This window comes from Branchiostoma lanceolatum, chromosome 17 (assembly GCF_035083965.1).
Source record: "Branchiostoma lanceolatum isolate klBraLanc5 chromosome 17, klBraLanc5.hap2, whole genome shotgun sequence".
NCBI classification, from domain to species: domain Eukaryota; kingdom Metazoa; phylum Chordata; class Leptocardii; order Amphioxiformes; family Branchiostomatidae; genus Branchiostoma; species Branchiostoma lanceolatum.
In genome coordinates, this window is record NC_089738.1 from 18,684,744 (window position 1) to 18,703,846 (window position 19,103).

Here is a 19,103-nt window from a genome sequence, read left to right on the forward strand (position 1 = left end):
AAACAACCCTTTTCATATGTAACCGAAGTATAGGCGTACGGGAGGCCATGGCCTTTAGGTCACTCAGCTAGTGTCGTATTTGCCCCATGATGCTAAATCCACATTGAAGCCGGATAAACGGTGAGGTCACCACGGGTCACGCTGGTTTGGGCGTGTGGTGAGGTGAGAATGCCAAGGCTTTATTTTTTACGCAATATGGCAGAAATAATTTGTTGGTATAATATCATCATCACCACTACAAAACCCATTCTCATTGACATGACAATTTAGAGCGTCTGCACTCACGTGATCATAACGTAATTGTCATCCGCCATGTTGAATGGTTGAATCTAGAAGTTGCCAGGTAACGTGGAATTCGTAAAATTATTTGGTATGTTATTTGATGATTTGGGTTAGTTAAAACTGATAAGACGAATAGGGGTGGCGCCCATCTCAATTTCTGTAGTCCGTGCGCCACACATTTGTGCAAGTCACTACAGCAGGGGGCTAGCTCACTGGTAGTGGTGTGTGTTAAACTACCATACTCTTTCCCAAATTCTGAGTGCTAAGCAGAGAAAGCAATATATATGTACAATGTTTACAATAAAGTATTTGGTATGACTTGGCCGGGGGTCGAACTCACGACCTACCGTGTGCAAGGCAAACACTCTATCCACTAGGTCATTCACCAGTTAGTAATGTAATACAATCACGGATTTCAATTTGCAAATGTAATTCAGTCACGTAAGTATGACGTCATACACAAGCCAATGTATAGGCCTGACTCCCACAGCTTCAACGAACAGGCGCGGTGGCTGTGAGGACATGTGCAAACATAAGTCTTACCAAGAAAAACTCATGCAAATTCTACACCGAAAAATTAGCCTGGATGTCCTGAGAAAAATTCAGGACAGCGAGTGTAGTAGCCCCGGTAGTAATGGGGTGGCACCCAGGCTACCCAAAGATGATAAGTAAACAGCAAAACATCACAAATAAATTACACCAGCCACTTGCATCTGATTTTTCTTTACATAATTCTATAATCATAATGTTTTCTCTGCCAGAGCAAACACAGAAAGGCCTTGCCGGTACGTAACAAGGTTATACATACATACATACATAAATATTACATGTTTTGGGCTGAGTCACAGACTGAAATATCCTGCCAAATATCCTTATCAAAACATTATGAGTAAATAGATAAGCTAAGAATAGACGTAGAAAAGGGAGGTTACTGCGTAACGCAAGAAGTCAAGGACTTAAATGTATGTTTCAGGGAGTGCGTCAGGTTAGACATTTACCTAATATTAGTAATGAAGACGTCTGTATTCAATTTATCATTTTGATATCATAAAGCTCTTCTTTTATTGCCGTTACATCATTACTTATTTTTCCATCTATCGCCAATGAAATCTGACACCAATTTTTTTTCCCAAATAAAGGGTGTCTCCAGTACACATATGCCAATACATAAGCAAATAGAATTACGCAACTGAAGATCTCAGAATACTCAATAACGATAAGTTACTGAAAATTCAGAGACCGTCTAGCAATATTTATGAACATATCACCACGTCAAAACAAGTCACAATTTTGTCATAAACCCGTTGCAAAGATGCACCTTTATATACATCGACGAACGTCCTACTTCAAAACAGACGAACTGCTTGGAGACTAGCACCAGCTTTTTACCTTCTGATGGACGTGATCCACATGATCTAGATCTAGTCTGTGATAAGCCTGAGAGCGTCATTGACGACGGGACGAAAATAGGACGAAAGACATTGACGAACCTTATACATATATGTATAGAGTGGGAGAGAGAGGTAAAAAGCTGTTGTAATTCCCACACGACACGTATATTAGGAACTTTTTTTGCCTTCTTCTCAAACTAGTTTCTCCAAACTTCAAGTGACTATTCAGCCCCTGATATCAACAATGGCACCTTTTATTCTGATGTTCGTTGCCCTGGCGTCGACTTCTCCAGTGAGAAGGTACGTTGAGATTCTGTGTTGATATTTCTTTTCTCATTGTTGATTGTTGATCAAGATGAATCTGAATTGTTCAGCCGGTATAACCGCCATTCGTCGTATATAACACACCTGCTTCATAGACATGCAGAGGTGACTGGTTATATTACATGTATTACAAACGAATGGTCACACCTAACACCCGGGTACTCCTTTTCTAATTGGAACAGAAGAGCTGAAAGATCGCGCTACAAATTACATAGGAAAAGAACAACGTTTATTTTGTTGTCTTTTAAACCGTACTTTCGCATCGTGCATCACAAATCATGTTCCAGCTACAATCATGTGTTGCACAAAGTCGATTCGGGCCGCCTTAACGGTTCATCTATAAATGAAGCAAAAATAGACAATCGTCGATATTGCAGGCCTTGAGGTTTACATTTTGGTACTCCATATGTCGAAACTTTCAAAAATGTAGGAACGCTGTTGGGAAATGTCGGGAAAACCTTTTTTTGATGTTCCGTGTGTTCTAACTTTCGTGATCAGTTAGAATTTTAGATTGCAGGATTCGTGTATCAGTTATTTTTTGGGCGGCCATTTCTGGAATCAGTTTGAAGGTGTCCAGATGATGTCATTTATAAAAAAAGATGCACGTCAGTGTGGCCTTATAGAGAGTTTACAGGTTCTATTTCTATTTTACGCGCAGGCAGACTGACGTGCTGGACATCAATGCAGACGGGCTGATCTCCTACGATGAAGTTTTCCACGCCATGACTCTGCACGATGCTCTTGTCGCCTTGGACATTGACGGTAACTCAATATTCCCTTACTTAAACAGAGGAAAAATTTTGTGTCGATTTTCCAATGACAATGTTCGGTTTAGAATATTTTATTGCATCGCACAGCAAAATGTTTGATAGACACTTCTGTATACGAAACACAAAATATAGTTAAAAAGTATGAATAAATTGTAAACTCTGAACACGAGGGAATATTTTCCTATTCCTAAGATAGTCGTTAAATTACTTAAGTTTCCATATGTTGGGTTTTATATAAAAATTGGTCAGTTCATTTGACTCATGATCTTGCTCTTACACCGGTGCAATAAAAAAGAAAGATCAATGGGGTAGTCTGTACAGTGCTGCACATGGTATAGGTAGTGAGTTCTTTAAGACTTTATAGATGGTACATAACGATTTTTCTGCTAAGCACTCAGAATTTGGGAATTCGGAGTATGGCAGTTGAACACGCCACGTACACACCAGTGGACAAGATCCCTACTGTAGGGATCGCACAGATTTAAAAGTGACAAAAAGTTTCTTTGATCCAAAAGCTGTTGAAACCGAGAGTGGCGCCGCCCTATGCACAATCTGATGCAGGGAGGACTTTAACTTGCCTTAACTTGTCCTTACAGGCGACCAGTTCCTGTACTTGCCACAGATCGTGGAACTCTTCGGTGACGGATCCATCTTTTACCAGCTCAACAGTAACGGGGACGACCACCTCAGCTTCGGGGAGGTTCAACACGGACTCACTCTCAGGGAGTTTTTCGACCTCTTCGACAAGAATGGTATGTTTTTCGATAGACATTTTAGATATTGCGAATCTGGCATCCAGGCTACAGCGTTTTCTGCCATTGTAACATTTTCCCTTCTGCCTCAGAATGCACGCCCCCACATTGTCCTTGTCAGGGATAGCCCTTTGTTTTTCACCACTTAACCATCGGACAGGTTTAAAAATCTTCAGGACAGTCATGACATATGGCAGTACTCAGGTGCTTTAAAATGTTTAGAAAGTGCGAATCTTTCGGTATCGTACTGACTACATATATCTATAACTTCTCTGGCCATTTCACTTCATCATATCTTATGCCATCGACACACTTATAGGTCTCGGGGTCACCAAAGTAAACTGGAGGTCCCGTGCCAAAGAAATAGAACTTTCTTGCCTTGTGAAGGGGATGTCTACAGCCGCTATGCATCAGCACCTGATGCCGTCAAATGACTTATTGATTGATTGATTGATTGCTTGATCGATCGGTTAGTTGGTTAGTCGGTTGTTTGATTGATTGATTGATATTCAACGTCTGCAGGAGACGGAATGCTGGACGCCTCGGAGTCGTACCAGATGAACTACATCTACAACACCATCAAGAACCCGGACGCCGCCATCATGAACGCTCTCGACGCCAACGGAGACGGCAAGCTGTCCAAGCTGGAGGTGTTGGGCGCCATGAAACTGGACGAGGCCATGTTCGCTATGGACACAGACGGTACGATGGTGCTGCAAGCTGTTTTAGTTGTAACTCTCTATTGGTGATCAATAGACCGGCGGCGTGGCGTAATGGTTAGAGCGTTGAACTCGGAATCCGTAGGTCCCGAGTTCGATACTCACCATGCCCCGACGGTGTGCCCTTGGGAAAGGCACTTTACACTACCTTCCCGGACGGTGGAGTGACGCCCACTGAGCCTACTCGGCTAATCTGTCGAACTGGGTGCCAAAAACACCCAGCGGATTTGGTTGCCGATGTACCAACATCTAGCACATTTGCCACTGAGAACCGTTTTTTTTTTTGGTAATCAGAGACACCAGACATCTGCTACTGATTAGTTTTCAATAAAGAAGATAGGACCCCGTCTATCCAGATCACTTCTCACCAGGCAAGCCACGAGTGAAGACCATATTCCTTGCTCTCTTAGAGCAGTGCATAAACTACTTTAACACTGGTGGCAGCGGTGGGATGTGAGCTGGATAGACGGGGGTCTATCTTCTTTATTGCAAACTAATAACATAGCTGCGGCGTCTTTTTTATTCATGTTAACCACACACGTTCTTAAAGGTTCTATTTTGGACCCCCTGTTATTTCTCATTGCCGTTAATGTTTTTCTTCTTAGTTATTGATTTGTTACCGTTAAGTTGTTTTGTTAATTAGTTGTTCTTTGTTGTTTCATTTCTTCAACTTATTATAGTTATTATCCTTGACCCGTTGTTATACCGAGAAACCTTATTGCCCCCCCCCCTCCTACCCAAGAACAATCCTTATGTATTGTGATTGGATGTCTGTATGTATTGTTTAACCCCTGCGAAAAAAAAAAATACTAAAGTGTTGATGGCTTCTTGTACTCGCGAATTAAATCCGAATCGATATTTCCGTGCAGGGGACGGATTCTTGACCGTGCAGGAGATGATGCCCGTTTTTGGCAACGATACCCAGGCCATGTTCGACCGCCTAGACGCTGATATGGACGGCCAGCTGTCGTTCGACGAGATCAACGCCGGGACGTCCCTGGAAAACATCTTCGACTTCTTCGATATGGACGGTACGTTTTCCTGGTATTGTTTCTTTTCTATTAATTCGTAAATTCTTATCAAAGCATATATTGTAGTCGCGCGTGATGTGAAAGCACCATACATAGTACGTTTTCCGCAAACCAATGTCCGAAAAACATGCATACATACATAGTATATTACATGTTCATACTCAGCGAGTTGAAGCATATACAAAGTTCTGCTTCCAGTATTCCCGGCTATACATTATCTCTGTCCGGTCTTTTCCACTTAGACCAGTTTCTAATCCCATAATGCTCTTAAGTGTGGATTATGGACGGCCTCCTCTCCTAATTAGGAGAACCAGCCGTAAAACATATTGATACAAAGTAGGATAAAACTAGGTGAAATAAGACGCAAAATTGTGTGAGATAAATAGAAATATAACATTGTCTTACCTTTGATACTCAAATGTTCCCAGCTGATGGCTACCTGACGGGGTCTGAAGCCGACGGTATCTACTACGTGTACAACGCCATCGTCACCAACCCGATCCTTGTGCACGGGGGTCTGGATGCAGACGGTGACGGCAAGATATCCCTGGCCGAGGTGGAGATCTTTATGACGATACACGATGTTCTGGACGCCTTGGACCAAGACGGTACTGAAAGAAAAACTACACTTCAAATTGAAAAGTCTATAATACTATGCTAAATGTACCCCAAAGTCAAGTTCTCACTTGGCTTGAAAGTTCATCTGTGTTGATAGAAATCATTCTTAAACAAGTTTTAACTGTAATTTCCAACACAAGAAATTGGACTTACCCAAATTTTCGACCGTACGACATCGGTCTTTGCCAAGGAGTGATCCATCCACCGCTGGGATGACGTCACGTTATGCAGACAGCACACGTGACTCCGTGAGTAGTGAATCGTAAGTAACGGAAAGTCTGTGGCGCCCGCCGTCTCTGTTGAGGGATGGTCGTAGGGCCCTGATGTAAATGGCTTCCTTGATGCCTCTTGCAACGAAGTTCGGCTCAGTGTCCAGGATTTTAACTTTATCCAGCTCTCACTTGTTTTACACTTAGTCCGCCATAGTTAAGTCAGGGATCTTCCACCGTTTGAAACTCTCACCTGGTGATTGCATTATGTGACGTCATGGATCTATGTTTCCCAATTAGATCTGACACTCATGTTTATCCTGTAGGTGACGGCCATTACACCATGCAGGAGTTTGTCGACTACATGGGAGACTCGAATCTCTTCAACATCCTGGATCACAACGGCGACATGTGGCTGAGTACCGGCGAGGTACACACCATCGGCCTGAACAACATCTTCAACTACCATGACCAAGACGGTACGATTTCTTATGTCACTTATGCTACAGTTACAGCCCATGCCCGGGGGAGGGGGGTAGCCCCGGCCGGGCCCCGAAGCCACACATTTGTCCCGGTGCTGGATACCGGGGAAAGGGTATCTCTTGGTGTTCTCACGATTAGCTTACGGCGCCTATTCAATATTTCATATTTGTTATCTATTACATGTTATTTGTTACCGGGTTCCGGGTTGGTTTTAACTCGAGTATCAAAAAATCCCAGGACCCGACTGTGACCGAAAATACTGACCGAAAGTAGCCAGGTGGTCGCTTGGTGTCCCACAGGGCCACGTAGGGGTCACGCCTGTAAGTGAAAAGAATAGTCTGTAAACTACCTAGCGGAGAGTGAAAGATGAATTATCCAATGTCTTCATAGACAGTGTTCAATGATCTGCAAAGTACTTTGATTCTGACTGATTTTTCAATCGTCTCAACGTTTTTCGTATGATCTTTTGCGTCATTGATGAGGGAAGGTCTCAAACGTCTTTCAGTGAGCTCTCGGGTGTTTAAAAAATATGTTAACGATCTTTCATGTTCCGTTGATTGGCTGTTTCCAGGCGACGGGTTCCTGATTGGAAGCGAAGCGGATAAGATGTTGTTCATCTATGACCAGTTCCTGGCCATGAATGCGGTGAATGACGTCAACACGGGAAACTAAACATCGTCATCCTGGTACCCACGTAAGTATTGCCATGTTGTTCAGCTATATGAAAATAATTACTTATAAATTATTGTCAAACATTGTCTTCCTGTTACCCACGTAAGTATCGCCATCTTTTTTCCAAAATATGAAAATGATTACTTTACAAATCATATCAAATATCGTCATTCTGGTAAGTATCGCCATCTTCTTCCGCTATATGGAAAAAAAAAACTTCACAAATTATTGTAAAAATATCGTCACCCTGGTGCCTACGTAAGTACCGCCATCATTTTCCAAAATATCAAAATAATTACTTTACAAATTATTGTAAACATTTTCATCCTGGTGGCTACGTAAGTATCGCCATCTTTTTCCAAAATATAAAAATGATTACTTAACAAATTATTATAAACAGTGTCATCATGGTACCCACGTAAGTATCGCCACCTTTTTCCAAAATATAAAAATGATTACTTTACGAATTATATTGAATATCGTCATTCTGGTGCCTATGTAACTATCGCCATCTTCTTCCGGTATATGGAAAAAAAAATTCACAAATTATTGTAAAAATATCGTCACCCTGGTGCCTACGTAAGTACCGCCATCTTTTTCCAAAACATAAAAATAATTACTTTACAAATTATTGTAAACATTTTCATCCTGGTGGCTACGTAAGTATCGCCATCTTTTTCCAAAATATAAAAATGATTACTTAAGAAATTATTATAAACAGTGTCATCATGGTACCCACGTAAGTATCGCCATCTTTTTTCCAAAATATAAAAATGATTACTTTACGAATTATATTGAATATCGTCATTCTGGTGCCTATGTAACTATCGCCATCTTCTTCCGCTATATGAAAATAAATAACTTTGCAAATTATTGTAAACATCGTCATCCTGGTGGCTACGTAAGTATCAGCCTCTTCTTCCACTATATAAAAATAATTGCTTAACAAATTATTTCAAACATCGTCATTCGGGGGGAGGACCTTTCCTTTAGATTCCTCAGCCACAATTCCAACGTTGCTACAACAATCTTTTGTCCGAGGGATCTTAGAAATTACGACAAGAATTGTTCATTTAATACAAAATTTTACGAGCTAACACTGACTAAGGTTTCAGTATGTTGACACTTGGCTGACTGACGTTTTTAGCATGCAACATCGCAAGTTCTGTATAGCTTTACCAGCAATTGTCATGTTTTCCCTGAACATTACTGGGTGGGATTTTGTAGTCGGCTGACATGGTCTTTTCCTTCTCATTACAGTTGTATCCTCTGGTGACTTTGGGTCTGTTTGCGACTACAGATCTAGATTCTTCTTCAGCATGCAAGCAATGCAAACAGCGAAACTAACCCCTGCAAAATGTCGCAGCAAGAATCAAATACAATATTATTTCATGCATTCAATATTCCCCATTTTTTTCTTGTCTTACTGTGTCATTGTGTTAAGTACTACATGTATGCTTAATGGGGGTCATAGCAATCTTTATATTTGTTTTAAATAACCGGTATTCACTGATAAACCAGCTGAATGTGTAAGATACCACCTTTGTAAGATTCGCTACACTCACGGAAGAACTTCCAGTCTTGTAGAAAAATGCACATGTGGTGGCTTATCTAACGTGCTTCAGGGGCAGCTATCCTCGAAGACCGAGTCTGGCCAAGATAATCTAAATCTCAGACGCAAAAAAGATTGAAAAGAAATGAAGAAAAATGTACAGTAGTAGTGAAATTACAGTATTCATTCATACAGTAAATGGTATATGACCAAATCACCATCGACATTAGCAAACTAGTCACTGATATCTTAACATACTGCTATTACGCCTCGCGCTCAGTAAACACAGAACGGCCACGCCGGTGGATGACAAGGTCATATAGATATACGATATCTATAGTGTTTGCCAGAGCCACAGAGATATCCCTCATGCAAACAACTTTATCAAAACATAAAGAATAAACACGAAAGTTAAGAATAGATTTAAAGATGAGAGAAAACTGTACAGAGCAACAAAAGGACAGCCGTTTACCTTTTTAACAGTACAAACACTGCGTTACACAGGAACTTTAAAATCAAGCATATTCAAGGCCTTGGAAAGAGTGTTTGAATTAACGGCCGTTGGGTTTGAGATTTCCGTGATATCATGATTTTCACGAAGACATTTTACAAAGAAGCTCAAATGACGACAATCCTCCTATAGCATATGCACCAGCTCTTTGAATACTTTCGTACCAGGTTTTGCGATCCCTCCCATCTGTAGTATGATAAACCTGATAACGGCATTGGCACTGGTAAGAAAATAGACGGTAACAGTCATTTCTTTTGACGTAACTTTTAATATCTAGATTAGGCTACAGCAAGTAATCTTTACGGATGACGTCTGCGCGCGCATTGATTTCGGTCTGTTCCCAGGAAAAACACACAAGAAATTCCGCTTCCTGTAACTATGACCAAATAGTTCCTTTTTAATATCCTATGTTTCTGCAGGCCTGCAAAATCAATGGCATATGGAAAGAAACAGGAAAGGACAACAACTGCTGTTCAACTTCAACTGATTTATTCAAATTATTGCTGTTTTCATGATGAATAAAAGAATTGTTAGTTGTTACACTGTGTTCTCTCATTCAATTTGTGTCCTAAATTGTGTCGTCGACTTTAATATTTCAAATCTAGGCATCTTGTATTTTCGGCCCTTCTTGTTGTTGTTTCGCGCTCTCGCATTAGATTTAGGGTCCCAAAAGGACGTCATCCATAATAATTACTTGGTGTAGCCTTACAAGCTGCCGAGCTTCCCACACGACAAATATATTAGGAACATAACTGCATTGGCGCTGTTACGAAAATAGAACGTTACTCGGTCTTTTCTACTGACGTAACTTTTAATATCTAGATTACAAGCTGCTGTACTTCCCACACGACAAGTATATCAGGAACATTTTTTGCATTCATCTCATACTAGTTTCTCCCGACTTCAAGTGAGTGTTCAGCTCCTGACATCAACTATGACACCGTTTTTTCTGCTGTTCGTTGCCCTGGCGTCAGCTTCTCCAGTGAGGAGGTACGTACTGAATTTTTAAAACTTTTACATTAAGAATCCTTGTTGTTATAACGTTGCTGTTGGAAAGACCTTGAGCAATTTTGATTTTAATTGTTCAGTCGGTATGACCGCCATTCATCGTAACACATCAGCTTCGCAGGCACGTAACCGGTTGTATCAAGTCGACCGAATTGTCGCATCTAAACTATTCGAGTAAAATTAAATAAATGCATTGCAACAGACCATCATAAGTACGGTAGGCATAAAGGCTCACACCCCACCGGATGATCTCTTTATAACTATAAAGTAAAGTAAAGTAAAGGGAATGGTTTTGTTCCAATGCAGCCCTTCAAACACTGCTTGTCTATTAGAAAAATGACTAAATGCATGTGTCGGAACTGAAAAAAATAATAGTTGGAAATAAAGCTGTTGAAATATTGGTATTATTCCGTGTTCCGTGTGTTGCAACATTCGTGATCGCTACTTCGGCAAGATTCGTGGATCTGTTGGTTTATTTTGTGCCATTTCTGCCATAAGCTGATGTCCATATGATGTCATTCATAAAAAATACACTAATAGAGAATTTACAAGTTCTATTTACACTTAAGATTCGCGTATCAGTTTTTTATTTATTTTTAGAATCAGTTTTGAGGTGTCCAGATGATTTCATTTATAAAAAAAATGCGCCATTTTGGCCAAATAGAGTACTGACAAGTTCTATATCCATTTTTTTCACGCAGGCAGACTGACGTCCTGGACATCAATGCAGACGGGCTGATCTCCTACGATGAAGTTTTCCACGCCATGACTCTGCACGACGCTCTTGTCGCCCTGGACATAGACGGTACTTCAATTTATATCATACTTTATATCATACCTGAGCCGCGATAACGTTTGATGCGGGTGGTCCGGACCTAGCCTCCTTCGCAGCCTTCCTAGAACGGCGGCGTATATATTTGGGGGAGGGGGATGACGCAAGTTCTTACACGGGCCAAGGTTCTCTAATGCCGGCAAGGGATTTTCGCTGCCGAGGAAGTTATGTCGCCGAGGGACGATCGCCGTTCTATCGATCTTCATATATATACGCCGCCGTTCTAGGAAGACTGCGAAGGAGGCTATTCCGGACCAGGGTAATATTTTGGGTTACCATGCACAAGCCGTTCTACTTGAATCACACGGGCTTCCGTAGAACCGCTGTGGGTGCGCCAATTGCGCCGCCATCGAAAATTCAAATTTTACGGATGCAGACGATATCATTGCTACTGTTACAGTTTTTTGTTCGAAGACCCCAAATCTTCTCAACTTCCGGCGTATTTCGTATTGTTAGATAATTAATGAATTCACTTGAAAGTAAGATTCATAAATCAGGGACCGTCTTAACACATTCAAAGCATTCTGACAATATTCAGTTTAGGATATTCTATTGCACAGCAAAACGTTTGATAGACACTCCTGTACACGAAACACAAAATATAGTTGATAGTATTAACACATTCCAAACTTAAACTTATCAGATATAACAAGGGAATCTGTTTCCTAGAATATGTGTTAACTAGCAGACGTTGTGCTGTGTTTTACACAAATGTTAGGCAGTTAATTTGACTCTTGGTTTTGTTCTTACACCGCTGAAATGGCCTAGTTGGCAGTGTTCGCCCTGCACATGTACACGGTAGGTAGTGAGCTCGAGCCCCTGCCGAGTCATACCAAAGACTTTAAAAATGGTACATGCTGCTTCCTCTGCTCAGCACTCAGCATTTGGGAAAGACATTTGACTGTTTCAAAATCTTATCCAGTTGCTTTAGTAATTATTTTTGGCGTATCTTACTACCTGGATGTCTAACTTTCATCAACGTATTTGGGAAAGACTATGGCAGTAATGCACAAAGCTGTGTTGCCCAAGACAAGAGCTTGAAACGGAGATGGGCGCCGCCCTATGCACCATCAGTGCGGGAAGGAACTTCAACTTGACTTAACCTATTCTTACAGGCGACCAGTTCCTGTACTTGCCACAGATCGTGGAACTCTTTGGTGACGGATCTATCTTTTACCAACTGAACAACAACGGGGACGACCACCTCAGCTTCGGGGAGGTTCAACACGGACTCACTCTCAGGGAGTTTTTCGACCTCTTCGACAAGAATGGTATGTTGTATCTGAATTTCATGTCCTTAAGGACCGTTCACACTTGTGTATATACTCAAGTCCGTATGAAATGGACCGGTCATTCAGCCAACCAGATGACCAGACTGGCGGAAGACCGCCAGCAGTGGAGAGCTTTCACTGAGAGCTATGCTGCCCCGACGGCTGACTAAGCTATGGGAGAGAGTGAGTGAGTGATGAGTTGCGTATCAACATATTTTTGGTTTAGCTTATGTTTGCAGCCGAATAAGTCATTTCTTTGGTTCGATAACCAGGCTGTGCAACGATGGGTCAAAGTAGAAAGCAACTTCTTCCCCGCAAACTTAAACAAACAAAAAAATGTTAATGCGCAACTCATACGCACTTCAATATACGCACAAGTGTGATAGGGCCCATAGGTAAAGTTTGTGGTTGGAAAAATAATCACTTTTTCGGTTCGATAATCAGGATGAACAAGTAGTTGGGCCCTTGGGAAAGGCACTTTAGACTTATGCCTCATTTTACCCGGCTGTAAAAATAGGTACCTGACTTCAGTTGGGGAGGTAAAGCGCGGTGGAAGGGGAGGAATGGGCTCCGCCGTCATATACCGTGTCCTAGACACAGTGCATTAACATTTGCAACCGACTGCCCCTACGGCCTCAAACAGGACATGAGACTCCCTTTACCGCTACACTTTGTCATAGTACTAGTAGTCCACTGTGTTCTGCTGCTGCCATCGGTCTTTCTTCAATTCTCTCCACTTTGTTCGATTTATCACAAGCTTCCTTAGCTCCCTTAGGTTTCTTTCTGACCGCAACGGCCCTTGTCCCCTTTCTTTCAGGTCTGCCCTCAGTAGACTCAATAAGTTTTTGCAGTGCCTTCCTTTCCCGGATGTGTATGTATTAGGTCCTGTCAAGACGATGTCCAAAGCCTGTTGTGCATGTGCAGGTGTGTCGGTCGACATTCATAGAATGTGTCCGAACATGGACAACCGTCCTAGTGCTCTTTCTTTCAGGTCTGCCCCCAGCAGACTCAGTAAGTTCTTGCAGTGCCTTCCTTTCCCGAATCTTTATGTATTAGGTCCTGTCAAGACGATGTCCAAAGCCTGTTGTGCAGGTGTGTAGGTCGGCATTCTTAGAATGTGTCCGAACATGGACCTTCTTCTTCTTTAGCAGCCCAGTCCCGGAAGGCTATCTGTGCGCCTCTGGAGTTCTCTTTGATGTGGCTTGAGAGTCCAGCTCTGGATTTGCACACCCTGTTGTACACACTGCATGAGCGCTGTGTGGTTAGGGGTGCATTTAGTGCTACAGTCTTTTGCTGTCTCCGTTTCTCTGCTGCACCTGGCATGTTAACCCTTTGTCCTATGTGTTGTATACAGGAGACGGAATGCTGGACGCCACGGAGTCGTACCAGATGAACTACATCTACAACACCATCAAGAACCCGGACGCCGCCATCAGCAACCTTCTAGACGCCAACGGGGACGGCAAGCTGTCCAAGCTGGAGGTGCTGGGCGCAATGACTCTGGACGAGTCCATGATCGCCATGGACATGGACGGTAGGAAAACTTCACTTATGCTTAGGTCCCAATTGGAAAAAAGGGGCCCCGTCGGGTGTAGTTGACGGGCTGTTTTTTTTTTGGCACATTCGGGCGTGCCCCCTTCGTAGCCCTGTGGTGCAATCTGCGGTTGCCGAGTTATTCTCGGGACCCCGAATCATTTTAACTCGGCGTTAAATTCAACGTCGTACCCGATAACAAACTAATCGTGCGAACACCGGGAGCATAATATGTAGCTGTTTGCTGGGGTAGATTGGATTCCTAGCAACTGTTGCTAAGTAACATACCTTCTCAATCTGTTCCACCATGAAAATGTCTTCATCACACCAAGTTCCATGCTTTTACCCACAGTTTGCGCAATTATGGCTATACTTTGCACCGATCGCATAGACTATCATGTCGATGGCTACTTGTACTTCCCTTGCGAATTAATTCCGACTCGTTTTGTCCGTGCGCAGGGGACGGATTCTTCACCGTGCAAGAGTTGGCCCCCATATTTGGCAACGATACCCAAGCGACCTTTGACCGACTGGACGGCAACATGGACGGCAAGCTATCCTATGATGAGGTCACGTCCGCGACCTCCCTGGACAGGATCTTCGACTTCTACGACTTGGACGGCACGTTTTCCTGATATCACATGCTGTTCCCTGTAACTGTGTATATATGCAATTACTTAACGTTTGGGAACGTATCTATAAGTATAAGCAGCGACACCTATGCTGCAGTGCAATGTGAACCAGTCAGAATTGCCTTGATAAAGGTGACAGATGGTCGGTTGAATAAATCACTTAGTTGTGTAAAAAGGGTATTTTTCTTTGTCTTACGTTTGTTGTTCAATTGATCTCAGGTGACGGCTACCTGACGGGTTCTGAGACCGACGGTATCTACTACGTGTACAACGCCATCTTGACCAACCCGATCCTTGTGCACGGGGGTCTGGACGCTGACGGTGACGGCAAGTTGTCCCTGGCTGAGGTAGAACTCGTCATGAATGTGCACGAGGTTCTGGTCGCCTTGGACGATGACGGTACCGTTCTTTTCTCTTCCACTGCTTCCAAAAAAGAAGTCAAGCCCAAAAAGCGTAGATTGTATTCCTTAGCAGTTCACAGAAGAGTCACTTGTTCCACTTGTCACCATTGTTAACTTGCACTGTCTGTATACTTTTTTATGTATTGTTTCATGTTGCAATTAGCCTTCGGGCAAGAACTTACAAATAAAACTCATCATGATAATACAGTGGAAGCTAACTATTATAGCCACCACCAGGCCTTCCTTATTATCTATTTATGAATCTTTACGGTGGTCCCTTCAGTTAATGTAGTGAGTAACTGATTTCCAAAGGAGCCCTTACAAAATCATAACAAATCAGGTTACAGAAAAAAAGGTATAACTTAACATAAACAGAATGAATAATGCATTCTGTGTGGGTATGGAGTCAATATGGACCATATAATTTAGTTTTCATTATAATATCGAACGATTGTTACTATTATTATCGTATGATTTGATATGATATTGTTATTACTTATTACTACAGTTATGTTATAGATTATTACATTATTGTTATTTTGCTAACTGCGATGGACTCTGTAATCTCCATCATTTTGTTATCGAAATATGCTATGATTTGATATATAATTTTTTTATACAACCAATTACTATTCTGTTAGTATTTTGTTAGTATTATTATTGTCTGATTTGTTATTGTTATTATCTACTACTATAATTATATTATGAATTGTTAGATTTATGTTATTTTTGTTAATCTAGATGGGGGAAGACCTTGTATAAGCCACTATGGCTTTTTTTCTTCCCCCAGCACATGTTTTTGTTTTGTTTTATTATGTAAAATTGATTTCAATATGTGCGAATAAACCAAACCAAACCAACGATGTTTTCCTTGCAGGAGTTTCTTTATCGAAATATAGTACTCGAGACGAAGAGTTGATGGACCGCCAGCAGCTTTCCTTAATCTTATCGAACGACTTACTCATGTTTTTCTTACAGGTGGCAACCACTTCTACTTGCTTGAGTTTCTTGCTTTCTTGAAATATGCAACTCGAGACGAAGAGCTGACGCTAGCAGTTTTCCTTGGACCCGTGCTTTTGTTTCCATAATCTTATCGAACCACTTATACTCATGTTTTCATTGTAGGTGACAACCATTTCAGTCTGCATGAGTTTTTAGCTATATTGAAATATAGTTGATGGACCTCCTTTGAGCTTTCCTTGGGCTTGCTGGCGTGCTTTAGTCTTCATTACCGAACATAATTTCATCAGGTTGGTAGAACATTCAGAGTTTTCTTTTTCACAACCAGGAATGTCTCTCGCCTACTTAGCGACGAGAAGCAAGTACGGAAGGGATCGAAACGCAAGGTAAGCATTCCCGGGTGTGAAAATGAAAAGTCCAATATCTTATCGAATTCATGTTTTATTACAGGTGACAACCACTTCAGTCTGCAGGAGTTCGTGGCCCACATCGGCGACGAGACGCTGTTCAACGCGCTGGACCACAACCACGACATGACGCTCAGCTTCGGCGAGCTGCATACCATCGGCATGGATACCATCTTCAACAAATACGACAAGGACGGTACGATGTCTCCCGTCACTTTAAGCGGGGTGGTCATAGAGGTTAAATTGTTGAATGTCTAGTACAGAGTGTCGAGTATACAAAAATGTACAGACCTCTCTATGGTATTTCAAGAGCTCCAATGATTTTTAGTGATCTCTGGGGTCCTTCATAGTCCTTCGAATTCAGAAAGATTTTCAGTGATTTCCAAAGACTTCCAGAGATCCCAAAGGTGTCTTAGTGATACAGTCTTATAGTCGTTTTGTGATCTCCAATGTCTTTCGGTGATCTCCAGTGCCTTTAAGAGACCTCCAAAGCCTTTCAGTGATCTTCAAGGTCGTTCAGTGACCCTTTCATGATATTTCAGTGATATCGATCATTGATCGGCATGGGCACCATCTTCAACAAATACGACAAGGACGGTACGATTTCTCCCAGGGCTCAGAGCCGAGACCATTAAGAGACTGCCGAGTATTCAAAACTTTCAGTCATCTCAAATGGCAGTTCAATGATTCCCGATGACTTGAGTGATCTCCAAAATATGCCTTTCAGTGATCTCCGGTGTATTCCAGTGATCTCATTGGTCTTTTATTTGTGGTCTCCAAGGTCTTTCAGTGGCCTCCAATGCCTTTCAGTGCCCTCCAATGTCTTTCAGTGCCTCCAATGCCTTTCAGTGCCTCCAATGCCTTTCAGTGACCTCTAATGCCTTTCAGTGACCTCCAACGCCTTTCAGTGACCCCCAATGCCTTTCAGTGGCCTCCAATGCCTTTCAGTGACCTCCAAGGTCTTTCAGTAATCTTCAAGGTCGTTCAGTGTCCCCATAGGTCTTTTAGTGATCTCATAAGTCTCCAATGGCCTCTCAATGATATTTCAGTGATCTCAATCATTGATCTTTCAATAGTCTCCAGATTATTCAGATAGTTTCTTGGGGCATCGCCAAGTGTTCATCATCCAATTCTCAATGACATTTCAGTAGTCTCCAATGCCTTTCAATAATACTGTAATAATCTGAACGATCAAATAAAGCTCTACTGATCGACTGTTTCCAGGAAGCGGATTCCTGGAGGGACATGAAGCTGATGAAATGTTGGTCGTCTATGACATGGTCATGGCGATGAACGCGGCCTAGAGACAGTAAACTGTGGATGAGCTTTGAGTAATCTTGACACCATGACAAGATCTGAATGAACTTTTAGTAGTCCCATGGCGGCCTTTGGATAATCTTGTAATAATCTTAACTATATTTAACGCTCTTCTGATCGACTGTTTCCAGGAAGCGGATTCCTGGAGGGACATGAAGCTGATGAAATGCTGATCGTGTATGACATGGTCATGGCGGGACAGTAACCAGCATCAGCAGGATGCTGGCCGTGAGTACCCTCCTCCTCTTCTGCCAACAGTTTCATGAGTTATTAGCAGATTGTGAAGATTTGGAGTCCACTAGTCCTGGTGAATATTCTCCCACAGCAACTCAATTAGATGAGACATTCCTTTTTATCAAATTGTAGACTCACATGAAGTTAAATAAATTGCACGGACAGTCATGAACCTGGGGGGGGGGCAGAGTTGTAGTTTAGAACATCTTTCTGAAGATCACCCAGGCCACTGTTCCTACTTTACCTCTTTTGCTAAAGAAGCCTTCTCAAACTAGGGACTAAGAGCCTAATGCTTAAGAGCAAATCACAACAAGAACCGTGAATTTCAAAACTTCACAAGCTAAATCTGATCTAGGCTTCGGTATGCTGCTACTAAAATGGCTGAAAAAAAAAATACCCAGGCTTTTCTTTTTTAGTTGTGTGTAGCTTTACCAGACTGACAATTCCCCAATGGCATAAACTGCAGGATGGTAAAAAATAATGGTTTTTATTGGTTAGAAATTACCCGCAATGGCAGCCTGAATTGATGCAGGGTATTACAGGTTTCACATAATACACAACATATATAATATCTATTCCACACTTGCATTTTGTGGAACTGTCGCAAGGGTCTGGGCGGCTGCCATTCGGCGCCACCAGGTGACCTCAATACGACTTTCCCCGACGGAAGTCTTTACACCTGGGTGGAGTGAGGCAAGTCGTGTGAAGTGCCTTTCCCAAGGGCACAAGATCGGTGACATGACAGGATTCGAACTCGGGACCTCTTGGTTCTGAGTCAAACGCTCTGCCGCTGCGCCACCACACGACCCCAATAGTACTTAGAAGATTGCTGAAATGGTTCTTTCTTTTCCTTTCCCCAGAGTTGTATCCTGTGCCAGGGTGACCTGGCACCTGCCTTGCGTCTGCAGATTCGTCATCAGCAAACAGTGCATAGGGCCAGGGAATACAGGTTTCACAGCATAAATCAAATAAAACTTTGCCATACCTCACTCCGTTGGTTTCGTATTTTTTTTGTAATCCAACTTTTTATTTGTTTGCTACACATAAGCTGTATTGATAGACCATCTGAATGTGTAACACACCGCTTCTGTGCTGTATTTCAAGGAGTAATAAAGGACAAATAAGTTTAATCCACTCACACTGGCATGGACCCGTACTCCAATTGATAAGTGTGGTGGGTTCTTTAACGTTTCT

At 42.2% G+C, this 19,103-nt stretch overlaps 2 protein-coding genes across 3 annotated transcripts; both read left to right on the top strand.

The window, feature by feature from the left end:
* The first annotated feature begins 1,803 nt into the window (after positions 1 to 1,803).
* Positions 1,804 to 8,652, top strand: LOC136422736 (uncharacterized). The gene is made up of 9 exons (XM_066410587.1): positions 1,804 to 1,973; positions 2,656 to 2,759; positions 3,364 to 3,519; positions 4,042 to 4,221; positions 5,108 to 5,269; positions 5,698 to 5,877; positions 6,423 to 6,575; positions 7,151 to 7,273; positions 8,512 to 8,652. Exons 1-8 carry the CDS (start codon positions 1,918 to 1,920, stop codon positions 7,249 to 7,251), a joined length of 1,092 nt encoding a protein of 363 aa, XP_066266684.1. The 5' UTR covers positions 1,804 to 1,917; the 3' UTR covers positions 7,252 to 7,273; positions 8,512 to 8,652.
* Positions 8,653 to 10,145: 1,493 nt separating this feature from the next.
* LOC136422737 (calretinin-like) lies at positions 10,146 to 18,898 on the top strand. Of its 2 annotated transcripts, XM_066410589.1 has the most exons (9): positions 10,148 to 10,304; positions 11,024 to 11,127; positions 12,270 to 12,425; positions 13,780 to 13,959; positions 14,418 to 14,579; positions 14,810 to 14,989; positions 16,402 to 16,554; positions 17,807 to 17,903; positions 18,770 to 18,898. In XM_066410589.1, exons 1-8 carry the CDS (start codon positions 10,249 to 10,251, stop codon positions 17,878 to 17,880), a joined length of 1,065 nt encoding a protein of 354 aa, XP_066266686.1. In that variant the 5' UTR covers positions 10,148 to 10,248; the 3' UTR covers positions 17,881 to 17,903; positions 18,770 to 18,898. The 2 variants fall into 2 exon arrangements, with proteins under 2 accessions (XP_066266685.1, XP_066266686.1); XM_066410588.1 differs by lacking the exon at positions 18,770 to 18,898 and having other exon boundaries at positions 10,146 to 10,304; positions 17,583 to 17,874.
* Positions 18,899 to 19,103: the final 205 nt, after the last annotated feature.

What these genes read in the sequence shown, in the direction of transcription:
- LOC136422737 (XM_066410588.1), top strand. Translation starts at nt 10,249, where the DNA reads ATGACACCGTTTTTTCTGCTGTTCGTTGCCCTGGCGTCAGCTTCTCCA. An exon ending in CGACCTCTTCGACAAGAATG is followed by an intron (nt 12,426 to 13,779) that starts GTATGTTGTATC and finishes TGTTGTATACAG; the next exon opens with GAGACGGAATGCTGGACGCC. An exon ending in CGACTTCTACGACTTGGACG is followed by an intron (nt 14,580 to 14,809) that starts GCACGTTTTCCT and finishes AATTGATCTCAG; the next exon opens with GTGACGGCTACCTGACGGGT.
- LOC136422736 (XM_066410587.1), top strand. Translation starts at nt 1,918, where the DNA reads ATGGCACCTTTTATTCTGATGTTCGTTGCCCTGGCGTCGACTTCTCCA. An exon ending in CGACTTCTTCGATATGGACG is followed by an intron (nt 5,270 to 5,697) that starts GTACGTTTTCCT and finishes AAATGTTCCCAG; the next exon opens with CTGATGGCTACCTGACGGGG. An exon ending in CAACTACCATGACCAAGACG is followed by an intron (nt 6,576 to 7,150) that starts GTACGATTTCTT and finishes GGCTGTTTCCAG; the next exon opens with GCGACGGGTTCCTGATTGGA.